At 47.6% G+C, this 20,000-nt stretch overlaps 1 protein-coding gene across 3 annotated transcripts in view; it reads left to right on the forward strand.

Annotated features, from left to right (window-relative positions):
- Positions 1–20,000, forward strand: part of ppfia2 (PTPRF interacting protein alpha 2) — a gene marked incomplete at its 5' end in the record, with an annotated part of 122,919 nt that overhangs the window by 81,064 nt on the left and 21,855 nt on the right. For 2 of the 3 annotated variants that reach the window (XM_083692046.1, XM_083692047.1), the window contains 5 exons: positions 3,745–3,846; positions 9,681–9,845; positions 10,940–11,014; positions 16,484–16,594; positions 19,867–20,000. The exon at positions 19,867–20,000 is cut by the window's right edge and continues 88 nt beyond it. In XM_083692046.1, the coding sequence (XP_083548172.1) occupies positions 3,745–3,846; positions 9,681–9,845; positions 10,940–11,014; positions 16,484–16,594; positions 19,867–20,000 (587 nt within the window). The remainder of the gene's footprint in view (positions 1–3,744; positions 3,847–9,680; positions 9,846–10,939; positions 11,015–16,483; positions 16,595–19,866) is intronic. The other variant, XM_083692048.1, reaches the window with a different exon arrangement.

Consider the following 20,000-nt stretch of genomic DNA (forward strand, 5'->3'; position numbering starts at 1 on the left):
GAACTTAGAACACACCACGGCCCACGGGTCTTCTCCGACCTCTGGTGCTTCGGTTCTGCTCCACCAACCAGGGCTCAAGACTTCTACTGTCACACAGAGTGGGTTTTCCATCTAAACAACTCACCCACCCGGTGGTTTCCGTGGTAACTGCAGGGTCTGACAGCTGACCCAATCTCAAAGCTAATCTCGTTGTTGACTCAACAGGCCCCTATCTAAATTGAACTTTTGATCTCATGTTAACCTTTTTGGTAGCGACGGAAAGTCTGTGATTCGTTCTATAGGATGAAGCGGTTAGTGTTGGAGACATCGTAGCGTAATATTGTTGCCATGGCCTGATTTGTCTGTCATGTTGTGATGATATTAACATTAGGTATCATTGTGATGGTTGGGAGTGGATTTAGATTACATCGACCAAGCACTGCGAGTGACCTCTGTGAACCTAGCTTGTCCTGTGGAGATGAGATGGGTCTGGGATGCAACCATGGCTATCTCTCTCTCTCTCTCTCTCTCTTTCTCTCTCTTTCTCTCTCTCTCTCTCTCTCTCTTTCTCTCTCTCTCTCTCTCTCTCTTTCTTTCTCTCTCTCTCTCTCTCTCTCTCTCTCTCTCTCTTTCTCTGCTGATCTCCCAATGTGTTGTTGCATCAGGCAAAACATGCTAATATGATGTGCAAAATAGACATGTATCTATCTGTCTCAGTCGTGACTCAGCTTGGCTTTTGAAATAGGAGTTAGCTCAGAGCCCCAGACATGTTTCATGCTGTGATAGATGTCAGGGAGATGCTGTTAATTGAGATGCCGAAGAGGGATATGGTTTGTGTGTGGGTTCGCTGAGGGCTCAAAGGATTTGCTGTAGGCTCAATATTGCCAGACACACCCTTGAGCCTGTCGTGATAACAGACATCAAATAACATTGAGTTATTTCCATTTGACCCAGAGGAACACATTAGAGACACATTAGAGAAACCCGTTTAGGGAAAATACTCCAGAATGTACATTTTTCAGAGATAATCTTACCTATGGAGATAACCATGAATATATCAAGACAAGAGTGGCAGAAAACTACCCTTGAACATCAATACCAATATTTCAAAATCCTATTTCATATGGAAGGGACAGTATGTAAACCTTTGTATAGCTTACAGTCTAGCTGGGCTGTGGAAAATCAATGAAGCTAAATGCAGTCTCATTGTCCTTGAAGGTCATGTTCACACACACACACACACACACACACACACACACACACACACTTCCCCATCACACACCTCTGAGCCCATGTTTGTCAATCACCTACATCGTAGCGCACTCGTTATTGACTTCTCAACTCTCCCTCGAATTAAATCAAGACTCCGACCCCCTCCTGTCACTCAAAGGTCACAGCAGAGACACTCGTTCGTGTGTTTTATATAGTTTACCTGTCCACTGCGCCCCGCCCCCCCCCCCCCCAAAGACCTGTCTGCTCTTGCCATATTTAATTTATGACCATCTGACAGCGCGAAGGTTTGAAGTCGTTTGAACTTCAGTTGTCCTACCAAGGTTGTTTACCAAAACTCTGCACAGAGAGAGAGGGTAGACGACACACTGTGTGAAAAAGCAACAAAATAAATTTTAACATCAAACTCAGCTAAAGCTCCCTGCTTCCCTACGTCTCAGGGACGCTTTTTTGGGAGTAATGACGGATAATGGAAGGCACCACTGGAGCCTGCCCTCTGGGGGTAATTGTCTCATTGTCTCTGTGGCATTTAAATCCAGCCGTCAATTATCCATCTGCTGAGAGAGGGGCACTAGGTCGTTGGAGCAGACAGACAGACAGAGAGAGAGAGAGGGAGAGAGAGAGAGAAAGAGAGAGAGAGGGAGAGAGAGAGAGAGAGAGGGAGGAGCAGAGCTAAGCTATCACATAACAAGTAAAGCTATTCACACTCAGTAAAGTTTTAGAGTTTTCACTGTGGTCCTGCTTCAGCAGTCCTGATGCCTGTGTGAGTGTATTCCATTCCTCTGCTGTGTTGTTGTTGTTGTTTTACTGAAGGAAAGCACCCATTAAGGACTTTTTTACTGTGGAGAACGTGTGGACTGGAGTGATGAGAGAGGAAAGAAGGCCAGCTATTGACTGCTCTATGCTCGTTAAAACTGGTGGCCATATTGCTTTGTCCTCTGCCAATTTAGCTGTTGTTGTAGTGTTGTTGTTTTTATTGATTGACTTCAACGTCCCACCACAGGCAGACTGCTATCATATACATTCACCAAACACTTTATTAGGAACACTATACTAATACTGGTATGGCCTCAGTAGGGCCTCCCTTTGCTCTCAAAACAGCCTCAATTCGTCATGGCATTGATTCCACAAGATGGATGTTAGAAACATTCTTTTGAGATTCTGATCCATGATGACATGATTGCATCACGCAATTCCTGCAGATTTTTCACTTTCAAGCTGTGAATCTCCCGTTCTACCACATCCTAAAGGTGTTCTATTGGATTCAGATCCGGTGACTGGGAAGGCCACTGAAGAACACTGAACTCATTGTCATGTTCATGAAACCAGTTTGAGACGACTTTTGCTTTGTGACATGGTGCATTATCATGCTGGAAGTAGCCATTAGAAGATGGGTACATTGTGGCCATGAAGGGATGCACATGGCCAGCAACAATACTCAAATAGGCTGTGGCATTCAAGTGACGATTGATTGTTATTAACGGGCCCAAAGTGTGCCAAGAAAACATTCCCCACACCATTACACCACCTCCACCATGATAAGGTATACAGGTGTTCCTAATAAAGTGTTCGGTGAGTGTATATAAGGTGAAACACTGTCCAGCAGTACAGTACTGTCCAGTACTGTGTGTCTTCCCACACTCGTAACACACTGGTCCATACTGACGACTAACAATGATCCTATCAGCACTCTTCATTTTGCTTAGTGATGACATACAGTCATGTTTAAGTCCACCATAGCTGGCACGCACACACACACACACTAACATGCGCACACACGCACACACACACACACACACTATGCCTGGCCCTGTGCCTACTCTACAGAGCCCAATCCTCTTACAGCCTCTGTGTGGAGATTACAATTAGCACACGCAATCCTTTTTATTCTCCCGCCGGATTTACACTTCTCCCAAAATCAACGACTTAACCTGTTCATGGTGGCGGTACTGTACTCTACTGTACTGTACTGTACTCTACTGTACTGGTACTGTAGGTGACGCCCTACGGAAACACCTCACTTAAAGTCTGTGTCATCCACTAGGAAGACAGCGGCTCGAGGCATGAGTGACATCTCATACACACCGACCTGACAACATGTAACAAGGAAAATAGCATCATCTATCAGCATATTATCACTACACATTGATCACTATAAACACATAAACACATACCATAGCATAAAGGGAGAACGGCAAACAACATATTCATCATAGGATATACATGAATGAAACAAGGTTATATATCCAACCCTTCTGAAATCGTAGTCCATGACTGTGTTGGTTGTCGATGATGTCCTGTTGACTGACTAACTCCTGTCCCCTGACTGTGTGAAAAAGGGCCGTATGTGATGCTGTACTCCAATGGAAGATTTGAGATGTGATGTTGGTGTTATGTGAGGTTTGTTGTATGTGATGGTTGTGTTATGTTATGTGTGCTGTGGATGAGGGAGAGTAACACTGGGTTGTGTTCTATGGATGGGGGCTGTGACACTGATCAGTCCTCGCTGTTGTTGTTGTTGTTGTTGTTCTGCAGGAGTTTGCAGCCCTGACCAAGGAGCTGAACGTCTGCAGGGAGAACCTGCTGGAGAAGGAGGAGGAGATCTCCGAGCTCAAGGCCGAGAGGAACAATACCAGGGTGAGTGGAGCACACATACACACACACACACACATACACACACACGCTCACACACACACACACACACACACGCATGCTCACACACACACACACACACACACACACAGTGCAGATCTCATACCCAAAACGTTCCGCAACATTTATTGATACAGTCGACTGCTCAACTGTAACAGAAGTTAATTAGGACCTGCATTCTCTTTCCCACTCCGAGGACAGATTTGCACCTCATATATAGAACTCTCTGATATCTGTAAGAGGGAGTTGAATCCCCATTCCAATAATACCTTTCATTAGACAGAGTAACCGAATCCTGCTATTGACAGATAGGCTGTTCTTTTCCCATTGCTGTAGGATACAGCCACACTGCCATTGGCTGCCTGCAGGCTGTCTGCCAGAGAGGACTTCTAATGATGCTATACAGGCCTGTCACTTAGAGAAAGAGAGATTGAGAGAGAGAGAGAGAGAGAGGGATTTCTTATGCTGCCATACGGCCTTCCATCATCTCAGAGAGAGAGAGAGGGAAGGAGGAAGAGGAAAGGGAGAGAGAGAAGGAGAGGGAAGGAGGAGGTAGAGAGAAAACTAGAGACAGAAAGAGAAAACTCATTTTCACTTTCTCACTCTTCATTATCACCTTGAATCCTCTGCAGAGCAATTAACAGGCAGACTTTTAATAGAGCGCCTTTTTGTAGTTTGCTTCAAGTTCATAATTAAATTGTTTAAGCCATGCGCATGCAATCAGCCAACTGAAGAGCTAACAACCGAATTGATGGCGGTGTACTCCCAGGTTTCAGACGCAAACACTGTATGTCGCCGTGGATAAGAGCCACTGCTAAGTGACTTGCATGTAAATGTAAACCTTCTCTCCAATCAAATCAAGGTCGGCGGTGGCTATGGGCAGGGGTGGGCACAGAAAATACCAGTCCTGTTTCTAACTTCTGATTTGGCGGGCAGCTTACAGCCCGCCTCCAAAGTCGCCCACTGCCCACCCCCTCTTCTCATTGTGTTCAGGCACAAACACACAGAGCTCTGAAGCAGACCCATCTGCAGAGTGTCTCTTGGAACATACTGAGGGGGAGGGGTGTTGCTATGACAACTATGAACTCTGATGGCTCAGATTGCACACACACAGGGCAAGGCAAAGCAAGTAAAAGCACACACACGGTCCCACTGCTCTTGAAAAATAACACACTCAAACGCATAACCTGCTCTAACTCGTGTATGGATTGGAACAAATTAGTGTTCTAAATGTTAGTTTAACTTTAGTTAAGTTTTTGTTTTTACGCTTATTTTTGTCAGCGATCATGTACAAAAAAGAAGAGATGCTTTGCACCAGATTTACCTACTCACAAATTTCCATCAGCAGTCCATATGCATCAACTCAAATTTATTCGATGAAGGGAGAAGGAGAAGAGGAGAATGATCTGTGCCCAAAGTCCCGCCCTCAGCAGCAGAGAATAGTTCCCCACCAATCAGTGATTACTATTGTTCCACACATTAGTAGATACCACACTATTACCCTTTGTAGATATAATTACGGTGACTTTTCTAGAAAGTTTACCCATTCTCTCAGTTCGTGAATGCTGTGCTGCTAGCGAAAGCTCAGTTTGACCTACATTACATTCCGTTAATTTACTTTATGCAAAGCGACTTACAACACTTGCTGTGCGATGTATCGTTTTTTTTAAAGCCTATAAGCAAGCCTAGTGCTGCTTCTGTCTCTAGCGATGCTGCTACTAGCACATCAGAGGCTGCGGCTACTGCTCCTGTACCCTCCACAAGCACTGCCCAGAAGCAGTTCCCTCTCTCGGCTGCCTCAGCCCCACCTCACGCGGTTAGCGACTTGAATGGCGGTGCACCATGCCAGCCAATATTAGCTAGCTACCCAAAGCGTGCGTTCGGTGCTATATTACGATCATTCAATCCTGCCTGGTACCGCACACGACCATGGCTGGGGTACTCTCTTCTGCGGGATGCATGCTTCTGTTTCCCCTGTCGGAAATATGTCCATGCCAATGAGAGGGATGTTGTTTTTACCTCGCGTGGTTTTAACAACTTGAAAGAGGCACTCGAGCGTGACAGGGGGTTACAGAAGCATGCATCCAGCCACAGTCATGTACAGGCTGCAGCCACCTGGTCTGAGCAGAAATGCAGAGAGGCAACAGGGGAAACCATCGACTATATGCTGGTAGGTAAAAACACGGCTTGCAAAGAACCGATATTATGTCAAGAGCATTGGTGGTGCAGTTAAGTTTCTGTGTGTGAACGAGTTAGGGCTCCGTGGAACAACAGAAACCTTAAAGCGTTTTTTTTTTTAATTGTTCAACTTAGGGAAGGACGACAAGCTAGGGGGTATACCTGTCAAGTACACCTCTAAGGATATTCAAAACGAGATAATTTAAACACTGGCAAACATGGTTCTTGGGGAGGGCAGGAAAAGGTATGCAAATGCTGACTCTGCAGGGTTTTGCATGAAAAGTGATGGGACTAGGGACAGGTGTAATGTTGAGAATTTGTCCATAATGATTCGGTTTGTATGTAATTCCATGCCAGAGGAGCATCTGATTGGGTTGCGTGACTTGCATCAACTTGATGCTGAGTACATGTCCACTGAAATATTGAGACATCTTTCTGATGCTGGCTGCAGTGCTGACAACATAGTTAGCCAGTGTTATGATGGTGCATCGGTGATGAGTGGAGTATGAGGTGGTGTGCAAGCATTGCTTCAAAAGAAGCTTGCTAGATATATTCCATATATTCATTGTTATAATCACCAGTTAGACTTAGTGGTTGTGCTTGCCATGCAGGGTGAGCCATGTGCCAAAAAGTCGACCTCTCTAGTTCCCTGCATAACGTCTTCTGTCACCACTATGTGTCAGAAAAGTATGACGCTCCTTGTCTCAAAAGACTGCTTGAAATTCGCTGGACAAGCCATTGTGATGTGACAAGGTGCATTGTTGAGAATGAATACCGTCTTCTCACTATCCTGTCAGATCTCAGAGGATGATGATGCCACAGTTGATTTGTGCACTGAGGCATCAGGCCTGTTTATTTAAATTAAGAGGCGTCATTTCTTTGAGATTGGCAAATCTCTAGTGCGGGTGCTTGGTGTCTTGAAACCAGCGAGTGCAATTGTACAATCTCAGTCTGCGGATATGTGCCCTGCTTGCGAGGTTGTTGGTGCATCACTGGAGTCCTTAAAATACATCCGTAAAGATGATTGCTGGACAGAGCTTTCTCAGGCACCTGCTGGGGATGATTCACATCCTCCAAAGAGAAGGAGAACATTGAGTAAACACTATGGTGAAAGTGTTGTGCTCTCAACTGTGGGTCATACAGATTCTGATGATCCCACCATCACCCCCTGTCAGTCTCTGAAAAGATCCCTGCTCAACATCCTTGACAGGGCCATTTCAGAAATGGAAAACAGATTTTTCAAGAAGAATGTAGACCTAATGACAGCCATATCCAGTCTTGTACCCAAATCGAGTGCATTTCTAGTTTCCACCTTATTGCGCCCTCTGCATGTGCTTGCTGGCACTGCAGCAGACGATGTGAGTGAAAAATTAAATTCTTGTTGCAAAACCAATGTTGGTCAAGAAATTTACTATCTACTGTGTGTAAACACCTGCAGGAGTATAAGGAAGCTTTTCCTGTGTTGCATAAATTGTATGTAACAGCCCTGGTAATTGGTGTGTCTTCAGCATCATGTGAGAGTTCCTTTTCCACACTGTCACAAGCCCTATCATCGCAACATGTAAGAAAGAGGAATTTGGTGATCTTGGCCCATGAGAAATCAATGACAAATACCTTAGACATGGATTAATTTGATAGATAGATAAAAATGAATAAAGAAATGGATATATGACTGATATACTGTACATATACCTTCAGGCTACTAGTCCGCTTCTCTAACCTCTGGGCTACCTACTGCCCAAGTTGCCCACCTATTATTTCTATCAGCCCAGCTGAATATAGCAGGCTAAAACCGGCCCTGAACCAGACCCCTGTGTGGGAGCATGATAAGAGAGGAATGAGGAGGCAGAGAGAGAAGGAATATATAGAGTTAGAGGAAAAGAGAGGAGGATGAGGAGAGGGGTGGTTAGGTTGCTTATTAATATTCTGGCTGGGTGTAGGCTAAGGTAGAGCTGTGGCCAGCTTTCACTCGTTGATTGATTAAACAGAGGGGGTTGGAGTTGTGGGGGGGGGGGGGGGGGGGATGTGTTTGTCGGGGGGCGGGGGGGTCTGTTGATTGGGGGTGTCTTGTCTGCTGGCAGTCCTTCAGACGTTCAAGGACGGATGGACGGACGTCTCTCAAGCCCCCCCCCCCCCCAAACCAAAACTGGTCCAGCACAGTCAGCACCTCCTTCTCTGTGAGGTTAAGACCACGTTAGGCAGCCAGAGAGTTGAGGGTCAGGGAAACAGCGTTGACCATCAAACCCCACCCAACATAACCTCTGCGGTGGCTCATGGGAAGTGTAGTTCTTCACAGAGAATGGCATTTCTTAGTGGAATTATGTTTACTCAAAAGGCATTTCTTTACAGTATGTAAAAATGGCACTCATACGACCAATTTGGGAGTGTACAATGTTTTGACATGCTAGAGCCCAGCTTAGACACGGGTTCTGTCTAAGAGACCACTGTGGTTAGATAGCGACGCCAGTGGGAACTCCATCCCTAACCACTGGTGAACCACACAATCTGCACTGGCCCGCCACAGCGTGGTGTGTCTCTGGGAAAGGGAATGTTTGGCCTAGCCAAGCCCCAGTCAGGATTGTTTATGGGCTTTCTAAGAGTCTCTGGGAGGAAGACAGAGGTCAATGTTTCTGTGAACAGCCACACTCCACACCCAAAGCCACTACATTAGCCTCTCCTCAGACCGCTATATCAGGGTGTATTTCTAACAGGGCACATACTGTAGCACTGGGATATTAGCTTGGTGGTTGCTTGTCTTTTTTGCTCCCGTAGCATTAGCATCCCTCATAGCCTTGATATAGGCTTGCCATGATAATGGAGGCTAGTACTCCATCACACTAGGACCAGGTTGTGGGCTACATCCAGGCCCAACAAACTCAGGTATCCCTGCAGCACACCCAGACAACACTTCATACCCTCCATCCCCCCCAAGGTACTCTCCCTATATGACAAGAGTCAACGGAGGACAGTGTTTGCCTTCATGGCCCCTGTGGCCATCCACTCCTCTCCTCCCCTGGAGTGTTTACTCCCTCTGGAGAGAGAAGTTGCCCCCACCCCACCCTTCCCAACTCCCTCCGTCCTTGGGACACTTTCCACCTCCCCCCTGGCAATTGATTCGGCATGCCACCTACCAACCTAGCGAAGGAACCACATTAGCATAAGCTCTTTTGTGTGCAGTCCAGAAGGGATTCAATTTGTTTGCAGTGCCTTTATTGTTCGGAGCCACATAATTGATTCTGGTTCATGGCTCATCTGCTATTGTAGTGTAGAGTGTATTCTTCTCTTCTTCTCCCCCGAAAGTTCTGATAACTAAAAAAATTGGCAACGTCGAGAATTGTTTCATTGATTTGTTGTCGTTGTGGTTAATCAGCTTTGATAGGAACTATGGGATACTTTGAAGAATCACATGGTTGAATGACCTTGTGAGGCGGTAGACTACAGGAGGGAGTTACAGACTGAGCATTTAGACCACTAGACATGTGACACTTCATATTCTGCCAGTACATCTGCTCCTTGGCTATGATGACGATAACATGATGATGATTATGATCTAGACGATGAGGATAACAGATATTGTGATGACGATGATGATGATGATGATGATGATATTATCTGACTGTCCAATCTGTCTCTCTCTGTAGCTGCTGTTGGAGCATCTGGAGTGTTTGGTGTCCAGGCATGAGCGGTCACTGCGTATGACCGTGGTCAAGCGGCAGGCCCAGTCTCCCTCAGGCGTGTCCAGCGAGGTGGAGGTCCTCAAAGCGCTCAAGTCCCTGTTTGAGCACCACAAGGCTCTGGACGAGAAGGTAAGACAGCAGTACTCACTACCAGGGGCTAGGAGGCTAACTACAGCCATATTGGGTTGGTTGTAGTGTTGTGTGACTGACTGAAAGATTGTACATCAGTTGCTAATGCTAACACATTGGGTGCAGTTGCTAATGCTAACACAGTCGCATCTTTGTGTTGGGTAACCGTTGCCTTGGCATACTGTAAGTCCACCACCGCCCCCTCCCCTCCCTCTCTGTCCCCTCCACTGGTCTGCCCTGAGCCGATTGATTTACAACCTCAGTCCCCTGTATGAGATCGCCCCTGCCACCGTAATCCATTCAGCCCCACCGCAACACAGCGGCATCATTTATAACGGCCCGCAACTCCCATGGCCGCCGTTCAGGGGAAATATAAGTGATTTGATTCATGGAACGCTTTTTTGGGCCCTCACGTGGGTTGTTGATCAGTGCGGTGGGCTATCCTGTCATCCTGCGGGGCGGGGGGGGGGGCTGGCTGGCTGGCTGGCTGGCTGGCTGGCTGGCTGGCTACACTGTAATCCAGGCTCAGTCTCCTCCGAGAGGCCCTGATTCTACTGGGCCAAAGCCCCCGGGGCCGGGGAGTTGCACGAGTAATTGCTCCATCAGTACCATGGCCAATACATGAACATGGAGGGGGGCAGGCTAAGTCATCAATTCCCTGCCTTTGACACAGGGAGAAGGGGGAGATGGTGGAAAGCCGCTCCCTCTCAGCAAACCAACCGCACTTAAAAGCCATAAAAACCCCATACCCCTCGGACAGGGGCTCAGCCCTGGCTTCAAAGTGAAAGACAAAGTGTTATTGTTGTACCTGGAGATGCTGCTCTGGCTCTTGTGGGGGGTGGGGGGGGGGGTGTTTTATCATGTTAACCCTGCGTGTGTTGGTGGTTAGTGGTAAAAGGCGTTTTCAGGAAAACAGGCATATCTCACCGGCGTCTTGTCCGTGTCGTGTGCAATTCATCAGAGATCTCACCAACCAACACATCCATAGACTTGTTGTTTTGCTGAACCACAAGGGCAGAGCTTCACAGTACTTTATGTCCTGTAACTGACTCATGGTGGATTGTTTTGTTTTTCTTTCCTTTTCTTTTCGCCAGGTGAGAGAGAGACTGCGGGTGTCGCTAGAGAGGGTCTCGGTGTTGGAGGAGGAGCTTACAGCAGCCAATCAGGAGGTGAGAAACGGTCATACATACTTTGTCTTAATCTCGTCCAGAGGTACACTGATACTATACTGTAAGAACAGAGATTATAAGTGTCCATCTCTCTCTCTCTCTTTGAACAACATATGAAACCAGTAAATGTCTTGGAACAAACGGCGAAATGTACTCATTCACACACATGACTGAAGAAACATCAAAAGAAGTGTAGAACACTCTCACCTTTCCGGTATCATAGCAAGGTTTCATCTTAGTACGCATGATTTCCTTCTTCGTAAGAGTAGCCAGGACCCTTCAGCGGGTCGTCATCAATCCTGCCTTCAGATGGAATGCGGCGCTTCGGCGTGTGAAGTGGGTGTAGCATGGCGTTGACAGATGAGAGCTGGCCCGCACAGTTAGCAGGGTGGCCTAACCCTTCACGATGCCTCTCTCTCTGCCCAGCCTCTCAGGCAGACATGCCAGGGCTCTGCCAGGGTAGGCTGGGTGGGTCTGCCAGTACAGATGGTCATGTTCCAGCTGAGAGAACCCCTCAGGCTGCTGCTCTAGTGGAGCCAAATGAACCACTCACCCTCACATAGAGAGGTTGGAGAGAGGGGGAGGGGAGGGGAGAGAGAGGGAGGGAGGGAGAGAGATGGATGAGAGAGGGGAGAGAGATGGATGAGAGAGGGGTGGGAGGGAGAGAGAGATGGAGGAGAGGTGAGGGTGGAGGAGAGAGAGGAGAGGGGAGGGAGGAAGAGAGATGGAGGAGAATGACTCAGAACAGGGCATGAGTTAGAAAGACAGGAGGGAAAGAGTACAGAATGGTAAACGAGATTGAGTGAAAGACAGACAGAAAGGATATGGACAGTGAGATCCAGAAAGATGGAGGGAGGGGGAGGAGAGCGATAGACGAGACAGGGAGACACAAAGACAGCACGAGTGAGGAAGGATCATTTTAATGATGGTTTCCCCTGGGCCAGGCCTCTCCTGTGCCTTCTAATAAGACGCCTGCTTCCACCTGCATTAACTCTGCCTCAGCTCTGCCTCTGCCTCAGCTCTGCCTCCTGTCTGCCTCAGCTCTGTAGGTAATGAGAACACAGAGGGGGCGTCTGATCAAAGACACATCTGACACATGCCTGGAGAAGAGGTGGATGGGAGGGAGGGAGAGAGAGAGAGAGAGAAAAGGAGGGATCAGCGGGGAGAGAGACAGACGTTTTACAATGCTGCTCTCTCTCTCTTTCTCTCTCTCTCTCTCTCTCTCCCCCCCACACACCCAGACAGGCCAGTGGGGGTGAACGGTGACACAGAGGCCTGTATTAAAGACTGATGAAGGTGTGCCCCCGGGTGCAGGAAAGAGATAGAGCGGTGCTGGAGTGAGGGGGTGGAAAGAGGGGCAGTAGAGAGGTTAAAAGGCATTGTGAGTGGGCAATGGGCTTTCTCACTGGAGCATTTGAGCCACAGTTGCACAATTTAAAGTCAGCATTTTACAGACTTACAAGGCTAATGCTATAACTTAGATTTCCCTGCAGAGTTAGGGAATACAGTAGCTATTATGCTGTGTTGTGTGGTGTTACTGCAGTTCACACAGTTACAAGGCTAATGCTACAGTAAGACCCTAACAGCTTCCCCTGCAGAGTGAGGGCATAGCTATTATGTGTTGTGTTGTTGTGTTACTGCATTTCAAATGCTAACAATGTAACATGAATTTCAAAACATCTGAGTTTTGGCATAGACATGTAAGTTACAGTAGCACTGTAGGGGGGAAACAGGTGCTGATCACACCTCACTACAGGACTTAGAGGTGTTGGCTAAAAAAAAAATAAAAAAAGGTTGGATGTGTGATTTCAACACTACTATGTTAAAAACAGACATTTGTGTAAAGTCAGGGAAGGAGCGGGCCTTCGGTTGTACAAAAGCAGAATTATTTTATTATAAAGTGCCACATGGCGTCCGTAGGCGCCTGTGGAGGCGCTCGTGTTAAAAGACACATTTCATAGCAAAAGGTGGAATTTTCTGCCATTGTCATGTTGAGACAGGTGAGTGAGACTGGAAATCCAGGCTGGATAGGGCCAGTCACAGTTTAATGAGTGTTGGTGAATAGAAATATGTCCACACCTCTCCAGAGAGTCTTGGTGCCCCGTGGCTGCAGCCACCAGAGCTACAGACTGTTAATTGATTTGGGATGGCGATCTGGCTGTCTGCAATCGCTGGAGCAATCTAGCAGGAGCCTCCACAGAGAACCACTCTGTCGCCCCTAGCCTGATGACGTGAGTAACCTTTGACCTCCAAGCCTCAGGTGTCTAAGTGGCCCAACCCTGATTTTCCACTGTGTGGGCTAGACTTTCTCAAAGCTGATTTCTCCGACAATGCAATTTTCTGTCCGTAGGTAATAGAGACCCAGCTAACCTAAATGGAACAGAGTAGGAGAATATGTCGGGATAGGCTGAAATTGATAAGCCTCCCTCCCAAAAAGAAAAACCCTAGGGCCTTTAGGCTTGTGAATATAATCCAGCCCCTGGTCTTGAAAGGCCTGCACACCCAGCAAGGGTCCAATCTAGGCTGAGCAAGATCTATCACAGACAGAGTCAAGAGAGACTGAGAGATTCTGGATACCCTGTTCCTCTGTGTTATCCTCTCCTGTCTCTCTTAATCCCACTGATACGAGGAATCCCATTTTGTTAGCTTTCACCTTTGTACATGGAGAAATGAGCTCTTACGTAAAACAGCCAACAGGTTCCCCTGTGTGTGCGTGTGTGTGTGTGCGTGTGTGCGTGTGTGCGTGCGTGCGTGCGTGCGTGCGTGCGTGCGTGCGTGCGTGCGTGCGTGCGATTGACCGAAATTCAGACACATTGCGTCAGGGAGGAACATACTCCAGGCCCCCTTGCCTCTCCTTTAAGATATCAATCTTCCACGCAGAGAGAGATCAACCTCCCCACACGTCTGTCCTATTCAATGTCCCTGTTCTCCGTCATTCTAAACCTGACCATTCACCCTCTGACATGGTAGAAGGTAGAGGAAGGGTCCAGTCATTGTGGAGGAGCCTTGTTTGAAAGCCAGGCTTTCTGTTTAGCTCAGGCAAGGTGTCTTCTGGTTACCTCAGATGCAGTGGCTTTGATGGTCTGAGATGAACTACATCAAAGGGAAATATGAGTGCACTTTCATTTTGCTTCTGGAAACGTCTCATTTTTTCTAATTTGAGAGCAGGAGACGCAGTGGGGCTCAATCTATCATTTGTCTGCCGGGATGTCAAGAGTGTGTGTGTGTGTGTGCGTGTGTGTGAGCGTGAGCGTGCGTGTGTGTGAGTGTGTGTGAGCGTGTGAGCGTGTGCGTGTGTGTGTGCGCGCACGTGTGTGAGCGTGTGCGTGCGTGTGTGTGTGTGCGTGTGTGTGCGTGTGTGTGTGAGCGTGTGTGTGCGTGTGTGTGTGTGTGTGTGTGTGTGTGTGTGTGTGTGTGTGTGTGTGTGTGTGTGTGTGTGTGTGTGTGTGTGTGTGTGTGTGTGTGTGCGTGTGTGTGTGCGTGTGTGTGTGCGTGTGTGTGTGCGTGTGTGTGAGCGTGTGTGAGCGTGTGCGTGTGTGTGTGAGCGTGTGAGTGCGTGTGTGCCGAGGAGCCGACTGTTTGATCTCTGAGCCTGAAAAATTGCAGACAAATCCTGCGCCCTGTGAAGACATAAGGAGACATAATTACGCCCTTATTAAACAAGCGCATGGCGAAAGAGGCAATATATGCAACAGCAAGCAGATGTGATGCGTGTCAGTGAAATCTGGTTGTGCATTGATCATTGTTATCGACCTTGTTGTTATTGTGTATCCTCCTCTAAGACCTACTGTAGTCCCCGCAGAGTGGATTGTGAAACACTTTGCACTCAATGTGATTCCCACACTGTGGTATTCAGATATCGGTCCACACTCTCTGAGAAATGAAATTATGCTAGTCTCTCCGGGGTGTATACACTGTATATACAGTCAGTGATAGATCTCGCATCCCCACGATTGGAAACGGAGCAACAAATAAGCAGGCTTAACGTATTTATTTTTGACAGGGATAGCAATCCAATACACCGGTAATGGTGATATAGTGTATGGCTTGTGAAATAGATGGGTCTCTTTGTAGTAAACCTCAGCATGTAGTCATATGATGTATTGCAATACAAATGGATGTTCATCTGCAAAATATAGAACCTGGTTTTATGACTTTTCACACACAAACGCCTGGAGCACGCATGCACATGCACACACAAACACACGCGTGCACGTGCGCACACACACTCGCACACACACACACACGCACGCTCGCTCGCACACACACTGGGTTTGAAATCATAGTATGTCTCCAATGGGGGAAAAGGCTGATTTGTTTCTGAGATTAAAGCATTAATACAGCCTCTGGTCACTGGTAATACATCCAGCTCAATTGGTTTGTTATGTTAAAGTTGTCAATTAGGCTGACAATGAATGATTGCGTTAAAAAAACACACACACAATGTTAGGGCTCTGTCACTTACGGATACACAGGCTACAGGCACAGTGTTTTCTGTACGGTGTAATTAAAGTCACATCTCTAAAACCATTATATCTGAGATGCCATATAATGGAGATGTTTCATTTGATAGCAAATTCATTGACGTGCACACTACCTAGCGTTGTTGTCTGTAAACGTGTTGTCTACAATAATTAATTTGTGAAAATAGTTCCTACAACGTACAAATATGATGATTAGTTGTTTAATGGTTAGCATAGCAATTATTGTCGTTCCTGGATCCAGGTGTCTGAGAAGGTTAATCTGGAGCTGACTGGTGAAAAGAAGCCCTGTGGCCCCACACAGTCTCCATGGTAATACTCCTGTCGCTCGCCAGCCGTTGGGGTGTAAAACTGTTAATGAAGCGTACCGGAACGCACGCGAAGCGTAGAACAATGTGTGCCCCACACTGTTTTTCCTTGCTGCTGTCCAAGAAGGGGTTAGTCCATAATTTGGACAATTATAGCTCTCTCTCTCTCTCTCCCCCGTTATCTCCCCCCGGTGGATAGTGATCACCGCATGTCACTGTCAGGGTACACCCTAATTACTGTTGTCATGTGTAACCCCTGGCAACATCATTATGTCTGTTCGCCAGATGCTGCAGGTGATGAGGCAGGAAGATGAGGTTCACTGAACAGGATAATTATAGTGATCACGTCAATACCTATGCGCTGTTATGTGACAGCGGCATGTTCCGGAAATTCCTACAGGTACTGTAGTGAAGACATGTAGTCGCTACAGTATGTGTGTTGCATAAGTGGGAAATAAGTGTGTGTGTGTTCGGGCGTACGGGCATGTGTGCGATCAGGCGTGTGTGTGTGTGTGTGTGTGTGCGAGTGTGTGTGTCTGTGGGCGTACGTGCGTGGGTGCAGACAGACAGGCGGTCGTGTGTGTGTGTGTGTGCGTGTATGATTGACAACTGGGCTAATCTCTACCACAGTGTTGTTCTGGGGACCTGCGTGCTGATCTCTGCCCTGTGTACCCCTGCAGATTGTGGCCTTACGGGAACAGAATGCCCACATCCAGAGGAAGGTGGCATCGGGGGACGGGAGCGAGGACATATTGGATGGCACTGACGCTGGCCAGAAGGTCCATGGCAAGGTTGGTGCGCACCACCTCTTCTCTCCTCGTTGTCCTCTCCCCTTTTGCTTCACACAACATACAGTATGTCTTCAGAATCTAATTTAGTTGACAAGGACGATGCTTGACAATGCTAAAGGTAATTCTCATCCGCTTGCTATGATATGATTTCCATCCACAGCCCACCTACTGTAGCATGTTAGCATCTCCTTCGCTAGCCAGCAGCGCCATACTGCCAGCCCAGTGCCTTTTGGTTAGCCTCGCAGGCAAGGTGAAGGACACCCGCAGTCACATTTCCATTATGCAGGAGCGGCCATACGTCTGAATACATCTGAATACAAATGACTCTGGATCTCTCTAATCTATACAGATACATTCTAATGCCTCCACATTTCCCTGATTAGCCAGACAGGACTGAAACATACTGTACTGTAGCTGGTGCAGCTCAGAACTCAAATAATCACGAACACTCTCTCCAAAAATAACTGTCAACTGTCGTTAGAATGCAGCGACAGTGGTGTCTTTATCTTCCGGAGACTACACGGCAACACAACTGAGATCAATGCAAATTCAGCAGCGGCTCTTCTGCGTTGTCGGGGTGTGAGCCAGTGGAGGCTGGTGGAGGCAGATGTGTTTGATAGCATTCCTCATTCCATTTCATGCATTACAATTAGCCCCTCCTCCGGTGTCTGCCTCCTCCACCAGCCTCCACCGGCGTGAGCTGAATGTCAGGCTCTGTGGATGAGGTGTACCTTGTGATGGAGATGGAGGTAGATATGGAGAGGGGGCATATCTGGCGTGTAATTCACCCTGACTGGTTGACGGCTCTCTGTGTGATGTCACTCCTCAGTCGAGGGGGGAGGATTGAACGGTTAGAACTCCCCCGCCCCCTCCTGCCCCCCCCCCCCCCCCCCCCCCCCCCCCCCCCCCCCTAGCTAGTCACTTACTGTCACTGCATGGGGCTTTGACGAGGTGGTCGCGGTACAGCCCCCCAGGGGAAATGACACGGATGATCTGCAGGTCACTTCCCTCCCAGGGGGGCGGACCCCACTCCTGCACTCAGCAGAGATGCTGGGTAGAGAGAGAGCGTTTGAGAAGAGTGACACACGTGAACACACCCACCCACACACACACACACACCAACGTCCCAGTTGTCTCTCACCCGTGTGACAGGTGGTGGGCGTGGGGGTCGTGTGGTGCTTGCATTATCCATACGCTGTGTGTGTCTGTGTGTGTGTGTGTGTGTGTGTGTGTGTGTGTGTGTGAGGTTAAATCATCATCCCTCAGGAGGGGCTTAGAGTTAGATCTACCTGACAACCCAGCTAATGAAGTCTGACAGCTCTAATCGGCTGCTTCACTCTCACTACCAACCATATCTATGGACATCTAATCACTTCTGGAATAATCCCAAATACACCTCCTGTTGAAATGTAAAACCTATACGATTTCACTATAATAGTAATACTTTTATTGTGAGCAATATCCAAAGATAACTATAAAACCCGAGCCAGAAAAGTTTTTACTGGAGTGTGTTAAAAAGCCATGGCTGCTTGGCTCCCACACTGTAATTTAGTGGCAGTGTAAAGTTTCTTTGATATGCAGATGTATAAAACCTGGTTAATTTAGTGAAAGAAAACTGCCACACGGAAGCACATCCTAACTAGATAAATCTGCCTCAATGGGGACACATTGTTTAACTCCATATCCATCACACACACAGACACACACACACATAGACACAAATACACACACACGCACCCACACGCACTCACACAGACACAAATGCACGCACACACACACACACACACACACTCACACGCACACACACACACTTCGAAAGGGATTGTTACGAGTGCCGCTACACCAAATGGGCTGCACGTCCCCAAATAACTCCTCCACACGCTTTTACGAGACCGTAGTCTGATGAAGGTTTTTTCATCCTGCCACCGCCGCCGTATAACTTTGTTATCTCTGGGAAAGCGGTTAAAAGCGGTCGGGGCTAATGCGAGCTAAACGGATAAATCCTCAAAGTTTGGCTATTACGAGAGCGAGTCTAAGAGCGGGCGGGTGCTGGTATGAAAAGCAGCCGGGCTGATTTAGTGGGTCGTGTTCCTCCACAGGGTGAATCATTGATCACAGGCAGTGGAGAGAGAGAGGCCCAATTAGGACTGCCTGTGCAGATGGATGGCTTCAGAAGGGCATCTGGCCCTGATACAAGGGGCTAAGAGAGAGAGAGAAGGGGACGGAGGGAGGACGAGAGAGAAAGAGACACAGAGAGAGAGAGAGAGAGAATGGAAGGAGGGAAAGGAGAATTTGAGAGAGGGAGAAAGAGAGTGTGTGTGAGACATCATAATTTGCTTGTATTTCCTGTTATTCTTTCATTACTGCCTCCAAGAGCACGATATTTTGCCGAGTACATAAATTGTGTCTCATTGTTTACACTCTCTCACAGGAGGCGTCTGATGAAGCCATGCTAATAAAACTGTATTTTGATGTTGTTGTGTTCCTGCCTGCAGGGCAGTCTCCTCTGCCTCTGACTGTTGGAGGTGGTTATATGCAGCAGAAGTATAATTATATACCTAGGGCTCTCTTTCTCTCTCTCTCTCTCTATCTTTATTTCTCTCTTTCTCTCTCTCTATCTCTCTCTCTCTCTCATTCTCTCTCCTTCCCACCCTCTCTCTCTCTTTCCTTCTCTTTCCCTCATTAATCTGCTTCATGCAGAGCAGTGCCCTGTGATCCATACTGATTCAGGGCCCACTTCAGCACTCACCGTCAAGAGCGTGACAGGAAGTTGCGTTGTCCAAAATCCATCTGTTTCAATTCGGTTCATGTGTCTCCCTGCACCTTCGAGTGTGTCCTACAATCAGCCCCTGCTCCGCTTCCTACAGTACGTCCCAAAATAGGGAGGCTATTTCCATTAGAGCAAATTGTTCCGCCATTATTGAAGTTCCACTTTAATAGGGGTGACATGGGTGACACTTCACCCATGTCACCCCTCTCCATTTAGACTTTTTCTGTCTGGTTTTCTCGCAGTAAATGCATTATCTCAGTGATTCTGACTCTACGGTTTGTCTAGTTGCTCTGTACTTTCTTGTCATGATAGGTAGCACTTTGATGAGGTCCTTGCCATCTATATGCTATATGGAGTATCTGATATGAGGAAAAAAATGTAGATGAGATCTTTGAGACGAGACCAAACCAAACGAACGCGGCATCATTCCATCAACACCGCGTACCCATTAGCATGATCGCGAGCATCAGCGTCAGCATTGTCCTTCTCTCCGCTCCCTCAGCGTCTGTCCAATGGCTCCATGGAGTCAGCCCACGAGGCCAGCCAGGTGGTGGAGCTGCAGGACCTGCTAGAGAAGCAGAACTACGAGCTGGCCCAGATGAAGGAGCGCATGTCCTCGCTCTCCTCCCGCGTCTC

The sequence above is a fragment of the Argentina silus genome, assembly GCF_951799395.1.
Source record: "Argentina silus genome assembly, chromosome: 20".
Lineage (NCBI taxonomy): Eukaryota > Metazoa > Chordata > Actinopteri > Argentiniformes > Argentinidae > Argentina > Argentina silus.